At 42.4% G+C, this 20,883-nt stretch overlaps 1 protein-coding gene across 2 annotated transcripts in view; it reads left to right on the top strand.

Annotated features, from left to right (window-relative positions):
• The window catches only part of LOC128417525 (desmoglein-1-beta-like), a 126,497-nt gene extending 108,293 nt beyond the window's left edge, over nt 1-18,204 (top strand). For both annotated transcript variants that reach the window (XM_053396318.1, XM_053396317.1), the window contains 12 exons: nt 38-185; nt 774-937; nt 2,065-2,199; nt 3,799-3,984; nt 4,951-5,234; nt 6,329-6,471; nt 8,776-8,997; nt 10,311-11,018; nt 12,731-12,882; nt 14,399-14,462; nt 15,700-15,911; nt 16,482-18,204. In XM_053396318.1, coding sequence (XP_053252293.1) covers nt 38-185; nt 774-937; nt 2,065-2,199; nt 3,799-3,984; nt 4,951-5,234; nt 6,329-6,471; nt 8,776-8,997; nt 10,311-11,018; nt 12,731-12,882; nt 14,399-14,462; nt 15,700-15,911; nt 16,482-17,522 — 3,459 coding nt within the window. In that variant the 3' untranslated portion in view covers nt 17,523-18,204. The remainder of the gene's footprint in view (nt 1-37; nt 186-773; nt 938-2,064; nt 2,200-3,798; nt 3,985-4,950; nt 5,235-6,328; nt 6,472-8,775; nt 8,998-10,310; nt 11,019-12,730; nt 12,883-14,398; nt 14,463-15,699; nt 15,912-16,481) is intronic.
• The last annotated feature ends 2,679 nt before the right edge of the window (nt 18,205-20,883 follow it).

Raw genomic sequence — 20,883 nt, 5'->3', positions numbered from 1 at the left:
TAATCTTTGATTTTTTTATTATTATTTCTTAATGCAGATTAAGTGCTTTGCTATAAATGTTGTGACCGGACAATCAGTGGAAACACCACTTGACCTTCGAGTCCGGATTCTGGATGTAAATGACAATTCACCCGTATTTACACAAAGTGTGTTTTCAGGGTCAATTTCAGAGGGCAGCATGGACAGTAAGTACATTACACATTGTAGCCATTTCTGCCACTGGATAAAATAAGTATGCATCTGTCTTTCTCATCATGTTCCATTTCAATCTGGGATTCCTCACCCACCCTCATTCGGTTGCCCTTTCCCCATTTCTATGCACTTCTACTCAAAAGTAAGCCTCATTGTGTTCAATGGGGGCTGCTCTTGGGTGGGTTTGGGATTGTAGGCCAAAACCCTGTGTCTGTAGAGTAGGGATCTGGGGAACTGTAGTCCTTCCAGGTGATTGCTAGACTACAACTCTCATCATTCCTCAGAATTGGCCATGCTAGCTGATGGGAGCTGGAGACATTGGGGGGGGCAGAAGTTCCCTGTCCCTTCCTTAGAGAAATAACCAAAATGATGCATTTTAAAGGCACATCAGAGTTTGCTACATTTGTAGTGCAGCAGATTAGCAGAGACTGGGGAACTTCATTGAAACATACCTAACATTTTGGAAAATGCCTCTTAGTAAGATATTGGAGAATTCACAAATTATGGCATCCTTACAGTTTTAATAAACTGAAGTGCAGCTCTTAAGGTTTTTGTTTGAGTGGTCCTCTCCTTCTTTCCAGACACATTGGTGATGAAAATAACTGCTACAGATGCAGATGAGCCAAATAACCTGAATTCCAAAATTGCCTTCAAGATTGTGAGTCAAAATCCTGGAGGTCCATCAAAGTTTATTTTGAACAAACAGACTGGAGAACTTCACATTGCAAATATCCTTGACAGAGAGGTAAAAATACATGCATATGAGTCCACTGCTTTTCCTGAGAAATACCGCAGTTTGTATGCTAGGGGAAAGAGCTATTCAGGACTTAAGAAAGCTTTCTGAAAAGTCAGCACAAAATAATTGGCTATTGTGCATCTATTCAAGACGAGAAAATCAGCCGGGGGGGGGGGATCAGAAAGATAAGATGGGTTGAAGTGACAGATATGCAGAAAGCTGTAACCTTGTGCATGCTTACCTGGGAGTAAATGCCATTGAACTCTGCATCAAAATTGAATGAGATTGCGAAAAATGATGTCAATGAAATAGAGACGAACAAGACTCTTAAAATGCTTCATAACTTTTCCCATTACATCACATCATAGGATCCCTCCAGACCAGTTTATTGAGAATTCGTCCTGATTTTCTTGCACAAACCTTACACTGAGGTTCACTTATATCCTCTGTTCTTTATTCAGGCACTATTCTTATTTGTTTGCAGGGCTGTTAAATGAAAATTCATCCTTACACTTTTCAATGCACTTCCCCCTTCACTTTCAAGCACAATAAGTTAGATTCTTTTTTAAAAGGGGGGGAGAGATTTGTTTACTAGCGCTTCAGTCCACTTTAATTGTGGGACGCGGGTGGCGCTGTGGGTAAAACCTCAGTGCCTAGGGCTTGCCGATCGCATGGTCGGCGGTTCGAATCCCCGCGGCGGAGTGAGCTCCCGTCTTTCAGTCCCAGCTCCTGCCCACCTAGCAGTTCGAAAGCACCCTTAAGTGCAAGTAGATAAATAGGTACCGCTTTATAGCGGGAAGGTAAACGGCGTTCCGTGTGCTGCACTGGTGCTGGCTCACCAGAGCAGCTTCGTCACGCTGGCCACGTGACCCGGAAGTGTCTCCGGACAGCGCTGGCCCCCGGCCTCTTAAGTGAGATGGGCGCACAACCCTAGAGTCGGACACGACTAGCCCGTACTGGCAGGGGTACCTTTACCTAAAGTTCAAGTACACACCCAAATCCCTCCCACAAAATATGGTCCATGTAAAACACTTTCCACAATGAGATTAAAGAGCACTACAGTGTAGAAGTGTGCTTTCTCACTAATGTGAATGTTTAAACGTTTGTCTTCCTTCCTTCCCCTCACTTTTATATAGGAACATGCAAGCTACAGTCTGGTTGTGAAAGCCACAGACAGGGATGGAGGTCCAGATGGAATATCATCTGAATGTTCCTGTGAGGTTTCTGTAACTGATGTAAATGATCAGTTTCCAACGTGTGCACAGAGCTCGGTAAGCTATTGACTAAAGCAGTATCACCAGCAACAATCAATTCCACATTCTGCAATACCTTCTAGGAGCAGGAACTAGAAGAGGGGTGTTCAGGGGTGGGTTTATATGCCTTTGGAAGTAGAAATGGAAGCAGTCCAGACTATGAGCCTAGTTTCTACTTTCCCTTCAAAAAAATAAAATGAATGGAAAATGAATCTGTATTTCACTGAAAGGAACACCCTACTAATGTCGTATAACCTGCGATAATGTTAAGCTGACAACTATTGAGGCCAGACTTCTCCAAGCTGGGGATGTTGCTGGACTACAACTCCCATCAGCCCCAATCAACATGGCTGATGGTCAGGGATGATGGGAAATGCAAGTCCAACAACATCTGGAGGGCACCAGGTTGGGGAAGGTTGTTTTAGACCAACTCTCAGGAGTTGACCTTTCATAGCGTGTTCACACAAAATAAAGGATTTTGCACATAAAAACATTTAGCGTTTCAACTGCATACCTAAAAGAATAGGTATACAGTATATTTCTAAATAAAACAAAGGAAAATAAAGTTTAATAGTGATTGCATGCTTGAAACCATATGATTTACGAACTGATTTGTAAATACAGGAAATGAAATACAGAGTTACATGGAAGAGAGCTGAGATTGTCTACACATACTAACTGTTGATGGGCAACTTCAAGGTTCCTGCTGCCCGTCTTATGGATTAAAATCATATGGCAGAGAACCAAAGAAAATAAATAACTAGGAGGGAGTTGAGGGGAGTTACTCTATATTGAGCTGCTGAGAACAACAAAATATGCAAAACAAAAAATGGATCGGTGGGATTACCATAGCAAGCTGAGTTGTGTTTTGATTCATTGCATTTATATATTATAGTTTATTTTTCCCAATTAAAAAAAAATAAAGTCCTCAGTGTGCTTCAAAAGGTAAAAAAGGTAAGGTAAAGGACTCCTGGATGGTTAAGTCCAGTCAAAGATGACCATGGGGTGTGGCACTCATCTCGCTTTTCAGGCTGAGGGAGCCGGCGTTTGTCCACAAACAGCTTAGTGGGTCATGTGGCCAGCATGACTAAACCACTTCTGGCGCAATGGGACATTATGACAGAAGCCAGAGTGCACAAACATGCCATTTACCTTCCCGCCACAGCAGTACCTATTTATCTACTTGCACTGGTACACCTTCAAACTGCAAGGTTGGCAGAAGCTAGAATAGAGCAATGGAAGCTTACCCCATTGCATGGATTCGAACTGCCGACCTTCTGATCAGCAAGCCCAAGAGGCTCAGTGGTTTAGACCACAGCACCACCTGTGTGTGTCCCACAGCTATCAGAGAGAACTTTGACCTTCTAAAAACACTTTTCTTCAGCTTGCTGTGGTTATCCCAGTCACCCATAGATTGTTGTGCACTATGCCATAAGTAAGCATGATACTCTTTCATTCCGTACAGCTAATTGTATCCATATGAGTGACAAATGATACATATCAGATCATTAGTGTTCATAGCAAGTTTAAAATGAGTAGCAGCCATGTGCAAACTGCCTTTCGAGTTAGTGGGAAACCCATGCATGCGTGTCAACAATTGTTTTCTTTCTTTTCTAGTACGCAATTACCATTGTAGAAAATACACTCAATCAAGAGGCTCTGAGAATACAAGTTTTTGATTTAGATCAAGAGTATACAGATAATTGGTTTGCAGAATTTTATTTTATCTCCGGAAATGAAAATGGCAACTTTGACATAGTCCTAGACAGAGCAACTAACGAGGGTATCCTGAGGGTTATAAAGGTATGAATTTTCCTATTTTCATTGAAAGTCAAATTCTGATCCTATAACTGTTTATTGAAAGTAGAAAATATCCACTCTTTTTCATATTGTCCAAGAAACACAGAGTGAGAGATAACTGTAGTCTCTCAATAAAATAAGCTCTAGAGCAGGGGGTGAGGAAACTGGGGCCTTCCTGATGTTGCTGGACTACAATTCCCATCATACCTGCCCATCAAACTGATGGGACATGTCCAACAACACATGCAGAGCCACAGGTTCCCCATCTCCAAACTTCAGCTTTGCTTTATATAGTGCCTTAATTCATCTCCGTGTTGTGCACACATCAAGTGTGCATGTTTGCAAAGGGGTATCTACACAATCAGCAGTCCTGCATGGGACATGGCTACATTACTTATCTGCAGACTTTCACACTCAGTGTATGGATGTAGAAGGTGTGGGGTCAGTGATATGCATGATTCTGGGGGTGATATCAGCGATGCTCCCCAGATTTTCATGCTGCTCTTTTGCAGGTATGACCAAGAGCCAGGGCTAGAAATGCAGTTTTGCCACGTGTCAGGTTCTTAATCAACCACACAGGACTGTGGACTGACAATGGCTTTTCATGTTTCCTGCATTTTTTGTGTCATCTGTCAACATCTGTGCTCTGTCTGAAGCACATCTGGGGAAACTTCCTGAGTCATATGTAATCTATGGAATTTATTAAACAGATTTTAAAAAACAGAATAATCATAAGATCGTTTGACTGCTTTATTTGGATTTGACTTGTATGTGCTGGCTCTCCTTTTCGCTGCATTCAGCTTTTCTGGAAGAGTCTTGTTATGCAAGCAGCAAATGATTTTAATACAATATACTTTCCAGCGAATGGCTTTCTAACAATAAAAATGCTATGTGTATGATTTTACTATCCATAAATGGATGTGCATAATACCTTGTATGCATTACATCCTGTTTCTTTCTTTGTTTTAGGAAATTAACTATGAAGAATTTTCAAGCATACCACTGAGTATTGGTGTGCGAAACATAGCTCCTTTCCATTCTTCAGTGGCTTCACAATATCAATATTCAGCAGCTTCTCAGGGTACCCCAATTACAGTACAAATAACCAATGTAGTGGAAGGACCAGCATTTTATCCAACTTCAATAAAAGTGTCTGCACCTGAAAGCTTAACAACTAAAACTATACTTACCTATGACGTTGGAACATTCCAAGCTATTGACCAGGATACTGGGAAAATTGCCACTAACGTCCGGTAAGATAGGCTTTGTTTTCAGGATTCTTCTTTGTAGCTCACCCCAAGAATTCAGACTTAACAGAGTGTGTGTGTGTGTGTGTGTGTGTGTGTGTGTGTGTGTATTCAGTATAAGCAGGACTCCATCTTTGCACCCACACATAGACATGCATACACACAGAGAGAGAAAGCAAAAGCTCTTGTTTCCAAAAAGGATGGAGGGTGGGGGTCTGCTCTCGCCACCACTTTTAATTGTTTTCTGAGATATGGAGAGAAGGGAAAGGGAAAACTGGGATATTCTGGGATCAAATCAGAAACCAGGATGGCTTCTGTGATTCTGGGACTGTCCCTGCAAAATTGGGACATTGGAGGGTCTGCGTTTAGTATACAATAGGTGACCTTCAAAGTTGATCTTTCTCTGCTCTTTAAACTGCATTTGTCAAAAATGAATTGTGGCTATTATATGGTTGATTTTTAAAGGAATGCATTTACAGTTCTGAATTTCAAATGTCAACGTTTTGAGGATACAGAGACTTCCAAATAACTGTGGTATAAATAAATCCACTAATGGTACTCATCTATATTCTTGGTGGGGAAAACCTTGAGGCCTCTGGTGCTAATAATGCACATTATTAATCCTAAAATAGCAAATCACAGAGTAATAAAAATAGTGTTATCTTAGTATGAATACCAATGCAAGGCAGATGTTCTATTATGGCCCTTCCCAGACATGAGGAGTTCCTGGTGACATGGAAATTGGAGACTCATTATTCTTACCTACAGTGATTGCGCCTGCCTGCTATATAGCAGAAGTAGGAACTGCACAATCAGAGGTCTTCTAGGTTGAGTCCAACCCCTGCTCTGGACCCTGCAGGACACAGTTACAGCACCTATTACAGATGGCTGCTGAAGTACCTTCAGCAAAGTCTTGTCACCTCTGCTCATTCTGCATAATATGTGGAACCAAAACTCTAAGATACAACAAAAAGGTTTGCTCTCACATAACAGTATTTTCTCCTATTAAACTGAGCAAATAAAATCAGTCAGTTTGTGCAAATGTGAGCACTGTTACATCTTAAAATGAAGCCCAATTCATTTCTGCTAATCAAAAACAGCTACGTCATGGGACGTGATCCAGCCGCCTGGTTTCGAGTCAACCCAACAACTGGCGCCATCTCTTTCAACAAAGTGATTGATCGGGAATCAATCTATGTAGTCAATGGGGTATACTCTGCAGAGCTGCTAGCTATTACTAGAGGTAAGAAAAGAGCTGGTTTTTAAAATATAATTTTCCTTGCTATTTACAGGAAGTCTGCAACAGCTTGAAGAAATGCAATTCTGCAAATTGAGATAGTTCCTCCAACTATCTCGTAGTCCATTTTGAGCTAGTGAAGAAAGTAGCCTTTGTGGGTTTCAAATAGCTAAATATACAAATATGCCCCCTTCAACAACTGCACCCAAATGTTGGTGTGGTAGTTTCAAATCTACACATGAAACTGATTCCCCATAAATCACCTCTGAAGAGTCCACACTTCTTAAGTTCCTCTTTCTGTAAACTCTCTTCTGTCTCAGCTTCTTCAGCTTCCAACAGTAGAAATTGAAAGCACAAAATAAATGCATGCTGCTCAGTCATGCAACAGAATGTTTACAAAGATACCCATATTTTCAAATGAATGGAGACACAAACTGCCGCTGAGGGACTTTTGAGGCTTTGGAGCAGGCATAGGCAAACTTGGACCTCCAGATGTTTTGAGACTACAATTCCCACTATCCCTGACCACTGGTCCTGTTAGCTAGAGATGGTGGGAGTTGTAGTCCCAAAACATCTGGAGGGCCAAGTTTGCCTATGCCTGCTTTAAAGAGATACAGGGCTCTACAAGATTTCTCCTACTGGCAGTTCAGTGCTGCTGTTCAGTAGTGTTGATCTTGATATCCAAGGATATCCTGTTTAAACTATCCAAATTATAAGAGGCATGTAAACTACCATATGTGAACTAGTACTGATCATATAAGAAGCAGGGGCTGGATCAGACCAAAGACCCATCCATTCCAGCATGTTGTTCTCACAGTGGCTAACTAGATGCCTACTGGAATCCTGGAAGCACTCTCCTCACTTGTGGTTCTCAGCAAATGTTATTCAGAAGTATATTGCCCCTGACCCTGTTTAAAGAATTGAGGCTGGTGACTATTGATATATTTTGTGGAATCAAATTCTGTAAATCTGCTTTGTGAAGGATTACTTCCTTTTGTTACTGAATCTTCCATCATTCAGCTTCATTGGATGAGCTCAGGTCCTAGAATCCTAAGAGGCTCTAGAATCCTAAGAAAGAAAATGTCTCTCTATCCATTGCCTTCAAACCATGCATAATTTTATATACCTCCACCATGTCCTCTGCCCTTAACTTGCCATTTTTTTAAACTAAAAAGACCCAAATGTTGCAACCCTTCCACATCAGAGAGTAGTTCCAGCTCCTTGATCATTTTGGGTGCCCTTTTCTTCACCTCTTCCAGCTTCAAAATATGATTTTCAAGAGAAAGTGACCAGTGTACAACACTTCAAGTGCAGTCCCACTGTGCAGCTGTATAGCAGTTTTATTTTCAGTTCCTTTGCTTATAATCCCACACATTGAATTCACCCTTTTCACAACTGCCACGCACTACGTTGGCATTTTCATTGAATTATCCACTATTATCCCAAGGTCTCATTCCCGATCAGTCCCTGCCAGTTCAAACCCTTTTAGCACAAATGTCAATTAAGGAATTCTTGCCCTCAGTGTGCAGAACTTTGCCCTTACTTACATTGAATTGCATTTATCATTTTAATGCACATTTGCTCAGTTCAGAGAGCTCCTTTTGAGGCTCCTTGCAATCCACCTTTTTAATTTTATCATCCTAAACAATTTGGTGCCATCAATAAACCTGGCCACCTCCCTAACTCCAAGTTCAAGTTTTTTAAAATCACTGTTCCCAATCCCTTGGGAGATACAGTTTATTATACCCCTCCATGGTGGGAGCTGCCTGTTTATTCCCACTCTCTTGCTAACCCATTTGTGACACAAAAATGTAGTTTTTTCTGAATCTGGAAATGTTCCTGCTTGCACAGATACACCATTACTGGGACTGCCTACATTTATTTTTACCAGTTTTCAAATGAACACACTGCAGGGTAATGCAGAATCAATCTGCAATGAGATTTTAGTTTCAAAATGAAACCAGTTTCTCAAGAAGCACTTTTGAGGACCAAAAAGTATCCCATAAAACTAGATTGTGTGTGGACAATGTACTAAGTCTCCACTGATTCTAGAATAAAATGCTGTGTGTAGATAGCCTTCTGCCCCCAAAGCCCCCACCACTTTTTATCCCATTATCAGCCATTGAGTATTTAACAGCTGTTTAACTTCAAACAATAAAATCAACCGCTTGTTTACTTTTCTGATTTGTACAAATGTAGTTTTGCCATGCTGTTTGCTTACCAGGAGTATTTTTCTTCTGCAACATAGACTAGTAAGAGGCACCTGATTCCACCCACCCACCATCTTCATATAGATGTCTTTTATTACAGACAGTCCTTTCACAACAGCTACTGGTACCATTGTGCTTACTATTGATGATGTCAATGACAACTGCCCTACTGTAACAGACGAAATCAGAAGAGTATGTGTGGACAATCCAACAGCGGTAATCACAGCTCATGATCTAGATGGCCATCCATATGGTCCACCTTTTAAATTTACAATAGTGGCACAGTCTCCAGGAAGTTCGTGGAACATCAGAATAGTGAATGGTGAGTACATTTATATGTAGAGATCACCTTGCCAGTCAATGCTTGCCTGACTTTCTAAGCTGGTTTTACCTTCCAACACCTCCCTCCTATCCCTGCACCAACCATTTCTTTGTATGGTAAGTTTGTAAGAATCGGTGTGCTTTCTGGTCACTCTCAACTTGGGCATGTGGGAATCCTACACAACAGTTTGAGCAGGCATCCCCAACCTTCGGCCCTCCAGAAGTTTTGGACTACAATTCCCATCATCCCTGACCACTGGTCCTGTTACCTAGGGATCATGGGAATTGTAGGCCAAAACATCTGGAGGGCCGCAGATTGGGGATGCCTGAGTTTGAGCATCTGGGCCACAGGAAGGGAGAAACATCTATTGAGTTTGTAGCAAACAAAGACATTCGGGCAAAGGCATGGTACAACTGTGTAATGTTATGTAATTCAGCTTCAATATAATGCAAATGTCTTGCACGATCTGTAATCAATTAAAGCATCCCTGAGAGTGAGCCTTCTTCAACCTCATGTCCTCCAGGTTTTGGGACTACATTTCCCATCATCCCTTACTGTTGGCCATGCTGGCTGAGACTCATGGAAGTTGTAGTCCAAAATATCTAGAGGGCAGGTGTGTGAAGGCTGGGGAAGGCTGCTCAAAGCATTTGCTAGAGGACATGTTCTCCAAGCATGACCATCAAATAACCTGCTCTCTGGCTTCTCTGTGATCAACATGAATGTAGCTGTTGGGTACCTGCCCCCATTCACTTTTATCAGTTGATGGCCAATTCTTACAAGACATTGCTAATTAACTTCATCAGCCCAGGGAATGGGAGGGTAAGCAAAGAGAGAAGTCAGTGACATAGCTGCACTGTGCTGCAGGAAAGAAACTCAAATGTGCTTTCTGAATGCACCCAGATGGGTTCTGAGGTTTGTATCCTACATCGCACAAGATTAGGCTCCCATCAGCACATTGATTTCTGCTTGCTCATCGGGACTTCCCCCTTCTTCCTACCCCCACATGCTCCCTGTGCCCTCCCCAGCTTTGCTCCTGAGGGTTGACAGAACTCCTAGAACAGATTTAGTGAACATCCATGGGAAGGAGAGGGTGAGGAAATCCCATTGTGCAAGAGGAAATCCTAACGCTGATAGCACACTCACTCAGCACTATGTTGGAGGTGACCCTGAGAGATTAATGTAGTCTAGGCTGCCCTCATAAGGACTGCTAACTTTATTTAGGAACATGAACTTGACCCTGAGCAGAGATTCCAAAGCAGAATTCTTAATCTAAATTATTATTTTTGTTTCTTCCCTCTCCCCGCCCCAAACAGATACCTCAGCAGCACTGTTCTCCCAGGATATAGAATTTGTCATTCATGAGGTCCAAGTTAGAGTGTTCGACAACAGTGGCAGAAGCTGTGATAGGCCACTGGTTATTCCTTTGCAAGCCTGTCATTGTGACCGCAATGGGAACTGTGTCAAGTCTGCCACTCGAAGAATCACTGTTACTATTATTGGTGGTGGTGCTGGTGGAGGAGGTGGAGGTGGTGGTGGTGCTGGTGGTGGTGGAGGAGGAGCAGGAGGAGGAGCAGGAGGAGGAGGAATGGCAGGAGGTGGAACAGGCGTTATTGGTGGAGGTGGCCAGGGAGGAGTCATTGGGGGAGGAACTAGTGGAGGAGGAACCAGCGGAGGAGGAACTGGCTGGGGAGGAAGCACAGCGGGAGGAACTGGCGGAGGAGGAACTGGTGGAGGAGGAACTGGTGGAGGAGGAACTGGGGGAGAAGGAACTGGAGGAGGAACCGGTGAGGGAGCAGGCAGCTGGGGAGGAACAGGAGGAGGAAGAGATGACGGAACAGGAGGAACTGGTGGTGGCACTGGTGGTGTTATTGATTATGGTGATGGTGGCACTGGTGGTTATGGTGGTTATGGTGGCTATGGTGGTTATGATGGTTATGGTTGGGGCAGACAAGGAGGCGCAGAAACTACACTTAGTGCTACAGCCATTGGCCTGATGTTCCTCGGAGGACTAATATTTGTGTGTAAGTATTCTACTGAAACTAAATTAACTATTTCTGTTTTGTTTGTTTGTTCTTTGGAATTCTGTGTGTTTTTTAAAAGGAACTAGACTGCTGATCTTTCTTATTTAATATTTTGCTATAACATTATTGCATTAATGAAAGCTGCTCTGTGCACCTTCCCATGAAATGAGGATTTTTGACAAGAGGAGAGTTGAAGATTTTGGAGTCCCATTAACTATATGTTTATGTTCACACACTTTAAAATCACAACCTAGCCTTGAAGGAAGTATCAAGTGCTGCATTTAACACAGAAATGTGTGCTACCATAGCTTAATGCACAAAGCTAAGCAGAGGGACGCGGGTGGCACTGTGGGTTAAACCACAGAGCCTAGGGCTTGCCTATCAGAAGGTTGGCGATTCGAATCCCTGCGTCGGGGTGAGCTCCCGTTGCTTGGTCCCTGCTCCTGCCAAGCTAGCAGTTTGAAAGCATGAAGTGCAAGTAGATAAATAGGTACCACTCCAGCGGGAAGGTAAACAGCGTCTCCGTGTGCTGCTCTGGTTTGCCAGAAGCGGCTTAGTCATGTTGGCCACATAACCCGGAAGCTGTACGCCGGCTCCCTCGGCCAATAAAGCGAGATGAGTGCCACAACCCCAGAGTCGTCCACGACTGGACCTAATGGTCAAGGGTCCCTTTACCTTTACCTTTAAGCAGAGTCAATGGCCAAATAGCTGTCTTACTTGTTTCCAAAAAGCCTTAAGATGCCTCATCAACAGATAGTTCTGGGTGCAGCAATGAAAATATAGGAAGTAGCCTTGTGCTGATTCAGACCAGTGCTCCATCTAGCTCGGTATTGTCTCTACACTGACTGACAGTAGCATTTCTGGGGTTTTAGGCAGCAGTTTTCCCCAGCCCTGCCTGGAGATTGATTGGGGATTGGGAATCTTGGGGATTGAACCTGGGACCTTCTGCATGCAAAGTAGATGCTTTACCACTCAGCTATGGCTCTTCCCAACTACACCTGCAAAGCAGATCCAGAGATGCATCAGTTGCCATAGGAGTGCTGCTCATGTAGCTGCCAGGGCAGCTGCCGTATCAGCAATGGGAATCAGTAATCCAGAAACTGGATCCCAGCACCAGTAGGCTGACTGGTCTGCTTGAATCAGAGTTATATCCTGGCACCTAATGCTGTCTCAGCCATGCCTGTTCGCGTAAAGAAGGATAAATAGAAATAATGTGTTGTTCGTAATGCTCACCATTGAAACATAAAAGTGGTTAAACAAATAGATTAGGAAATATAGATGATAAGAGAAAATAATTTAGAACAGTAAGAAAACACAATTAAAAGGACAGTAAATAGGAAACCATGGAAAGAGTGGAAGGGAAGTAAAAGTAAAGATATATAGTAATTTGGATGAATATAGATAAGTTATTATTATTGTAATTCGTGTTTTATATATATGCTGTTATCTTTCTTATTATTTTGTGCATGACTGTAACATAGTATGTGTTGTCGACAAGAAATAATAGAAAAGTAAATAAGAAAAAAGAAAGAAAGAAAGAAACATAAAAGTGGTTAGAAATCAAAGGATTCTTGGTTCTGTCTAATTTAAAATTCCTCTTGGATCTCAGAACTTATCATTCCTTGCAAATTAAGTTGCGTATTTATATTTGGAGACAAATATATGCCATAATGCTTAAAAACGGCATCAATTTCTTTTACCTCTTCTATTAGTGGTTCCAATTCTGATGTCACAGAGTGACTGTTGCGGCTATTGTGGATCTGGTCCTACTGGTGGCGTTGGGGCTGGATTTGAGCCTGTGCCTGAATGTTCAGAAGGAGCTATTCATTCATGGGGAATTGAAGGAGCACAGCCTGAAGACCGGGTTGGTTCATAACTTTGCAGAAAGCTTTACAGGCTCTATCCCATTATCAATATGAAGCCTCTAACACAATGATGGACCTGTCAGACTTCCCAGCACAACCATTATTGTCTGTCCCATCTATTCCATTTCAACATTTGTATTCCACTCTTCAGTGTTTTCACTCCGAGCCGACTCCCAAGTAATATAAAAGCAACCAAAATAAGCATAGCAAAACAACATATTACTTGGTTGACTATTTTCCTCCATATTGATCTGCCCAACTGCTAGGATCAGCTGAGGCAAGTCTCTCAGGCAGAAGCAGCTCACCAGGTGGGGTGGAACTGCTGTGCTAGCTTCCTGACAGGTGGGCCACTGTTGTTTACTGGGAAGGAGGAGCAAGGTAGCAGGGAGGTTGGTGCAGTATCACCATCATCATCACCATCATTAAAATTTCTATACCGTCCTTCATTTGAAGATCACAGGGTGGTTTACAATATAAAAACACAAAAATACATACCATAATAACAAGCAAAAATAATTCTCCCCCCATCCACCCCCAGTTTAAAAGGTCATAGATTTTTTAATTAGCCAAATGTCTCAGAGGAGTGTTTTTATCTAGCACCTAGAGATATGTAACCAAAGCCCAGGTGAACTTCCCTGGGGAGAGCATTCCACTAAGAGGGAGTGACTACAGAAAAAGCCCATTCTCATGTTGCAGCCCTCCAGACCTCTCACAGAGGAAGCACACTAAGAAGGGCTTCAGATGGTGATCACAGGGTCCAGCTCACTTCATATGGGGAGAGGCAGTTTTTCAGGTAGCATGGTCCTGAGCTTTTTAAGGCTTTATAAGTCAAAAGCAGCACTTTGAATTGGGCGCAGAAACTAACTGGCAGCCGGTGCAGTTGAGCCAGGATTGGCATTATATGCTCAAGCCATCTTGCCCCAGTGAGCAACCTGGCCTCCGAATTCTGCACCAGCTGATGTTTCCAAACTGTCTTCAGAGGCAGCTCTATGTATAACATGCTGCAGTAATCTAAACTGGAGGTTAACAGAGCACAGACAACTAATGTTAGGCTATCCTTGTCTAGGCAGGGGTTCAGCTGAAGCAGATGGAAGGTACTCTGTGCCACCAAGGCCACCTAAGCCACAAGTGACAGCAGCAGATCCAGAAGTACTCCAAAGTTGCATACCCACTCCTTCAGAAGAAGTGTAATCCCATCACTTACCTGACCTCCTGGTAGGTGGGTTGCTGCTGCTGATGGGGAGGGGCCAGGCAGCAGGGTCAGCCTTATGCAAACTGGCTCCCCCTCCACTGCCTTGTCCCACCTTCACTCCCTGTGAACAGCAGCAGCTCTGCTGCCGGGAGGTTAGGCAAATGCTCCCACTCCAACCCAACATCTGCTGCTAATGCCTGTCTAGTTTCCCATTGTGCTTGTGGTCCTCTGAATCAGGCCAAAAACCTTATATTTACATCTCTTTTTAAAAAATCCATATTTAAACTAGCTTTTTAAAATTTATTTTTATTCACTTCTTCTAGGACGTTTCAAATATTTGCGGGCAAGTAGCAAATACAGGCATGGGCGACTATGGTGACTCCTCAGGTAAGGCTAAACGGAGATTGTAAGTTCGGTAAATAATACTTTTCATATTTATTCCTTCCAATGGATTTATGGAGGGATAATACAAAAGGCTTGGAGAGACAGGGCAGCTTCAGAAGCATAACCCAGCTCCACAGACTGTGTTCACCTACTATAGTTTAGATCAGGGTTTCCCAGACTTGGGTGTCCAGCTGTTTTTGTAGCCCAAAAACAGCTGGAGACCCAAGTTTGGCAAACCTTGGTTTAGATGTTGTTAGCACCTCCAACGTTAACTGAAATCCATACCACTGAAATCCAGAGATCAACAGATGTTCCTTTGTGCATATGGCGTTCATCCATACAGATAAGCTGCTCGCCGTGTGGCTTTCACAGAAGAAGTAGAAGAAGAAGAGGAGGGGAGGAGGAAACACCTATACAGTGGTACCTTGGTTTACGAACTTAATCCATTCTGGAAGTCCATTCTTAAACCAAAACCGTTCTTAAACTGAGGTGCGCTTTCCCTAATGAGGCCTCCCACCGCCAGTGCACTTCCACCGTTCGGCTTCCATTCGTAGACCGAGTTAAAGTTTGCTAACTGTAACACCTACTTCTGGTTTTGCAGAGTTCGTATACCGAATAGTTTGTTAACAGGGCTGTTCGTAAACCGAGGTACCACTGTATATGAGCAGTAGTAGAAGTTGGCCTATTAGGATGCACTGCTCCAACAACTTCAATCTGCCCTCTACCAGCCCCACTCTGCCTGCTTTCTTGATGGTGGCACTGGCTGTCAGCTTCCTCCTCCTAAGTCTCAAGATTGTCCTTGTAGAACTCAGAAACAAAGAGGATGGGTGCAAAACTAGAATTAGCTAGCTCAGTCTGTCATTACCTCTAGCACTACCTACCGTATTTTTCCATGTATAAGACTAGGTTTTTTCCTAAAAAATAATGTCAGAAATTAGGGGGCGTCTTATACACGGATACATCTTCCCCAATTTTCTTAAATCTGAGTCCCCCAAAATAGGGGGCGTCTTATACATGGGGTGTCTTATAGATGGAAAAATAAGGTACCTTTTGCCTAACCAGACCCAAGGGGCACCAGCCACTACTGCTTGCCCATATTAATGGGGTTTAAAGTGGCTTGAATTCATCTCCGCATTGGCTAGTAGGCCAGGATGTTTGGGGACTACATAAATTACCACTGTTCCTCCGAAAGCATCATGCAAAAATAATATGGGTTGTTGTTGTTGTTTCTAATTTTCAGATATCTATGCAACTAAGTATAAAGGTGGAGTGAGTACAGGAGTTGAAGAAACAATCGGACTCGGAGCAGTTAAAGGCTATGGAACGAATGTTGATTATGGAACTACTACAGGCTATGGAACAACAGGAAGAAAAGAAGCATATGGAGGGACCATAAAAGAATACAGAGAGAGTGGCGTGAATATGGCTTTCTTGGACAGCTATTTTTCGGAGGTAACCCATGTTCATCTCTTTCAACACAGGCAGTTTACTAAATGTGCCAGTTTGGGACAAGTCCTTACCATGGTTGTATGCAACTGTCCTTGCCAGTATATGTAGGGCAAATTTCAATCCCAGGTAAACAGGAATATATTCAGGGTCAGAGAAGTCCAAACTGCTTTTATCCAAGTTGCTAAATGCAGTTGCTTTGGCAAATTGGAGGGGTGGTAGGGAAAGGTGGTGACTTTAGGATGCTTTGCACCAAATGTATTTCTGGGTGCAGAGAAGTTATACTTGCTGGTTGTATCTGACCACATCTGCCCCTGCCACATCATTTCCTAGGCACATCAATTTCTCCTTCTGCCCTCAACATAAGCTCTGCACGCCTGACCTTTGGCTAACTGCAGAAGGAATTTATCTGAACAAATCTAATCACTCCAATTGCACATTTTTTAACCACTGATATTCTGCCTGGTGCTCAATAGCAGTGCATTGCATCTCTTACTAATAGATTTATATTCTTCTCCATGTTGATCACAAGAAAGCAAGGACTTCAATTCTGTCTTCCCCTTTCTTCATTTTTAGAAAGCGTTTGCCTATGCTGACGAAGACGAAGGCAGACCTGCAAATGACTGTCTCCTGATATATGATCATGAGGGTATAGGCTCTCCTGTTGGTTCCATTGGCTGTTGCAGTTTTATTGGTGATGATCTGGATGACACCTATCTAGATACACTGGGACCTAAGTTTAAGACCTTGGCAGAAATCTGCCTGGGTGTGCAAATTGAGCCATTCCCAGATACTGACTCGAATTGGCCATCTTTGCCCAATCCTGATCTCGATATAAGCCTGCCACCGCCTGGAACTACCATCGTTGTTAATACATCTTCAACTATGACTCCACCTCCTCCTGTTGGCAGCACGACGGTTGTTACTGAAAATACCTACACGACTACTTCTGCTGTACAGCCTCCAAGGCCTGATCCTATGCTCCAAGGCAATGTAGTGGTGACTGAGACGTATACAACTGGGCCAACAATGAAACCTCCTACAATGAATGTCGATCCTCTGTGTGGATCAAATGTTGTGGTAACAGAAAGGGTGCTTGCTCCTGGCGCGGTCACTGATTTGCATGGCATGATAGATATTCCAGAGCTACCAGATGGGTCCAATGTGGTGGTCACAGAAAGGGTGATTGCTCCAAATGCAAGGATACCCCCTTCCATGAGTATTCCTGACCTATCTGAGGGGTCAAATGTAGTGGTGACGGAAAGAGTGATTCGACCTGTTGCAGGCATGCAGGGCAATTTGAGCATCCCTTCTGAGTTATCAGGTGGACGCAATGTGGTTGTTACTGAAAGAGTAGTGTCAGGGGCAGGAATGAGTGGAGGCATTGGTGGCATGAGTAGCATCCCTTCTGAGTTATCAGGTGGACGCAATGTGGTTGTTACTGAAAGAGTAGTGTCAGGGGCAGGAATGAGTGGCGGCGTTGGCAGCATGAGTGGCATCACAGGTCAAATGCTGAGTCCTGATAATCTCCTTAGCCAAACAATAGGATCTGCTTCTCCTGGTACAAGTCGAAGGCGGGTGACAAAATACAGCACTATTCAGTATTCAAATCAATAAGGCCTCTTGCAATTACATATTGCTGCAAAACTCCTTTTTTTAAAGAGAGAGATTTGCCACTGAACAATGTTATTATTTATACATAGCAAATCATATGGGGGGTGGGGAAGAGACTTGCCTGAAAACCTCTTAAAGCTATGCAGACCAAAAAGGAAATGCAGAATCACTGCCAATATAGGACCACTCTAGCACCCTGCCCGCCCCCCATCCACAAATGGCAGTGAATATAATGCAGGAGCCAATGGCACAGACTTTTAATACATCATTGGTGTTGGGGAGCATTGTAGCTCCATCGTGCTGCCTTCCTAATGTCATTTGCTAAAAACACCCTGTATTTGCTCGCCACATTATTCAATTGTTTTTACCAGCCTGGAAGGGAAATGGAATTGTGCTCAAGGTGACTTTTAGGAACAGCTCCCTTTAGGAACACTGGCCAGACTGTTTCACTCAGTTTTGGAACTGCTTGGTGTATTTAATAGTGCTTGCATAGAATCTCTTCCAAGTAGTAACTTCAGATGTAATGCACAGTTCAACTCTCTAGCTGGCAAACATGAAGGCGCTAGGTAACAAAGTGAGGGAAAGAGGAAAGAAACAAAATACATCAACTTTCGTATGACAGACTGAAATCCTGTGTGATATCGCAGTCAGAATGGCAGGCTCTTAAGAGCTCTTTTAAGGACAACACACAGCCCTAGCAGCAGAGGATTCCAGGTTGTATCTGGTTTAAGCAAAATTATTACAGGTCATTGCAATATTGATGAATGATGCATGTTTAAGACCCCATTGCATGCCATCAGTTCTCAGAACATATCAGCCACTCTTTATGACTTTGTATATGATGAATGGCCAGCTACAGGAACCACTCTGGTCATGAAACAATTACCTTTCTGACAGTATACATTACCATCCCTCTACTTAGTTTCCTATAGAGCTTAAATTGCATGGCCCACTGGCAGAAGGAACAACATACTTGGGAATGTTGAAAAAAAATGATAACAAGCCAAGAGCACAGATACGACTAAGCGAGCCTGTTGTATCATATCTCAAAAGCAAATTTGATTATTGAATGGTTTCTCTCCGAAGAAACCTGCTCTGATAAATCTGTATTTCAACTAAAGCTTAACATCTCCAGCTAAATATTTGCTATTAACTTTTTCAAGCTGCTGCAAAACCCTAAAACTGAAATCCTATGCCTGCCATGGAGTAAGTCCCCACACTGAACCATGGATTACTCGTGGAACAAGCATAAGATTGCACTACTACCCAAATCTTTTATATGTTGTTTACTGCTTTCATTGAAGCTTAAATGCACACAAAGCTGAGTCAATAAAATACTGAAAATATAGACTATATTGGCCAGGATTCAAAGAGCTTCTTCAGGAATGCCAAAGGGAACCCGCTTGCATGCACCCAGTAGAACATTGGGCTTTTCTTTCTTCGTCACCATATCCCTATGCTGTATCACAAACTAACACTTTATATATGATCATGAAGGTAAAGGCACATCTGTTGGTTCAACTGACAGTTACATGTTTATTGGAAATGTGGCATAGGGTGCTTCACTGGGCATGCAAAGGCCCTAGAAAAGTTATTTGGGTTCTGGTTCACATGCTTAGTTATTTACCATATGTAAGCCGAAAGTAACTGCAGCATCGACAACATGCTCTGTAATGTAAATATATTTGTTCTTTTCAATTATTGTCCCCCCCCCTTCAGATTATAATACTCTGTTCTCTTTACCTTGGAAGTGCCTTGATTATATTTGGTAGACATCTAAAGAAATTTAAGGACCTTGGTTTTTATGGCTGCTTAAAGGTGCTCCCAGTGTTTCGTTTCCTTCTGTTGTTTTATAAATGTGTGTAGAGGAACAGCCAGAAAATGAAAAGCTTCCAATTAGCAATGACGGTGCCTTGGATTAACCTCATTGACTACCATACCACCACTGTCATGTCAATACAGGATCCATTTCTAATGAAGCTCCTGCAACATTATTTGGTCCTCATATTTGACTTTTCTTATGTTACAAAGTCATTCCACTTCAGCCATTTACTGGCTACTTCTCAACACAGGTTTTTAAAACATCAGAAACAGAACTTAATTTCTCTTTGTATTTCTTTGGATCTATTCAGTTTCAGTAGCTTTCAGCACTTACAAGGGCAAATGTTCACTATAAATTTTAGACCAGTTTAACTATTATGGTTTCACCCAAAGAATCCTGGGAATTATAGCTGAGTAGGTGGCCTGAGAATTCTCTATTAGCGCTCTATGGCACAAAACTACTGATTCAATAATTCCTTGAAAGAGCAAATATATTGTGAGTGCAGTTATGCCCACAGAGACAGTCACCATTTTGGCATATTTCAATTGTACAAGATTGTTCCATTCTGTCCGAATAATTATGTTGTATTTAAAATATTTAGTTGGCTATTAAATTTGCTGCTATTAAAAATTGCTGCTGAGCAGTCTTCATTCAACCCACAATTGTACACATGAGGAAGCCCCGAAGAAGCTAAACTTCAAGGCAACTCTTTCTCTTTTGTGTGTTAACCACAAGGACTGCCAGTAACAAATAAGCTTCTCTAAAGTAAGAAACATGCACTCATTTGATAATAGACATCAGCACATGGGTGTTTTTATTTTTAAAAACGTACTTCCTTACACAATATATTTTAAGCTGGTCTAAAATATTAGTACCCTAGAATTGCATGGCTGTAATTAGCACAGTCACTTTTCACTCTTCTCTTCATGTTTATTGAAACTACTGTCTGGGAATAAAAATAATCCTAATACAAAACCTTTTTTTAATGAAAGAAGGGTTTGTTGGTTTGTTTTTGTCTGTCTATAGTACGATGCACTGATACGCCTTAGAAATGAACTGTTTAATACTTAGCAAACATAGGCTTTAACACTTGCTTTTTCACTTATCAACTAGCAATAACATTGCCCTTCAAGTACCTAAAGCACTTGTTAGTAATAACCCCTATTGCTGTTTTCTGCTGTGATCGGGTTTTGTTTTGTTTTTTTAAGAATTGCTTTGTTTGTGAGTAAACCACTGAAGCTCTGTGGTTACAATAAACTGGCAAACAAGCTTATATTTGAAGATGTAAAATAATATTCGGTTTAATAAAAACTTCTGGCCAAACTTGTTTGATTTCTTTACTGACGGAAGTGATTTGTAGTCTAAAGAGATACTTGTGCTGCAACCCTAATGTTTTTTAAACATTGGACCTTGGGCCACTTGCAGGTGGGCCACAGTACCATATTCTCACTTGCCTGCCCTGCCCCATATATGTATGTCATACATCTTCAGTCAGGCCAATGCCAGCACCAATAGCTCCTTAAAGGTAAAGGGACCCCTGAC

This window comes from Podarcis raffonei, chromosome 7, assembly GCF_027172205.1.
Source record: "Podarcis raffonei isolate rPodRaf1 chromosome 7, rPodRaf1.pri, whole genome shotgun sequence".
NCBI lineage: Eukaryota > Metazoa > Chordata > Lepidosauria > Squamata > Lacertidae > Podarcis > Podarcis raffonei.
This window is presented reverse-complemented; position numbering and strand designations above follow the sequence as displayed.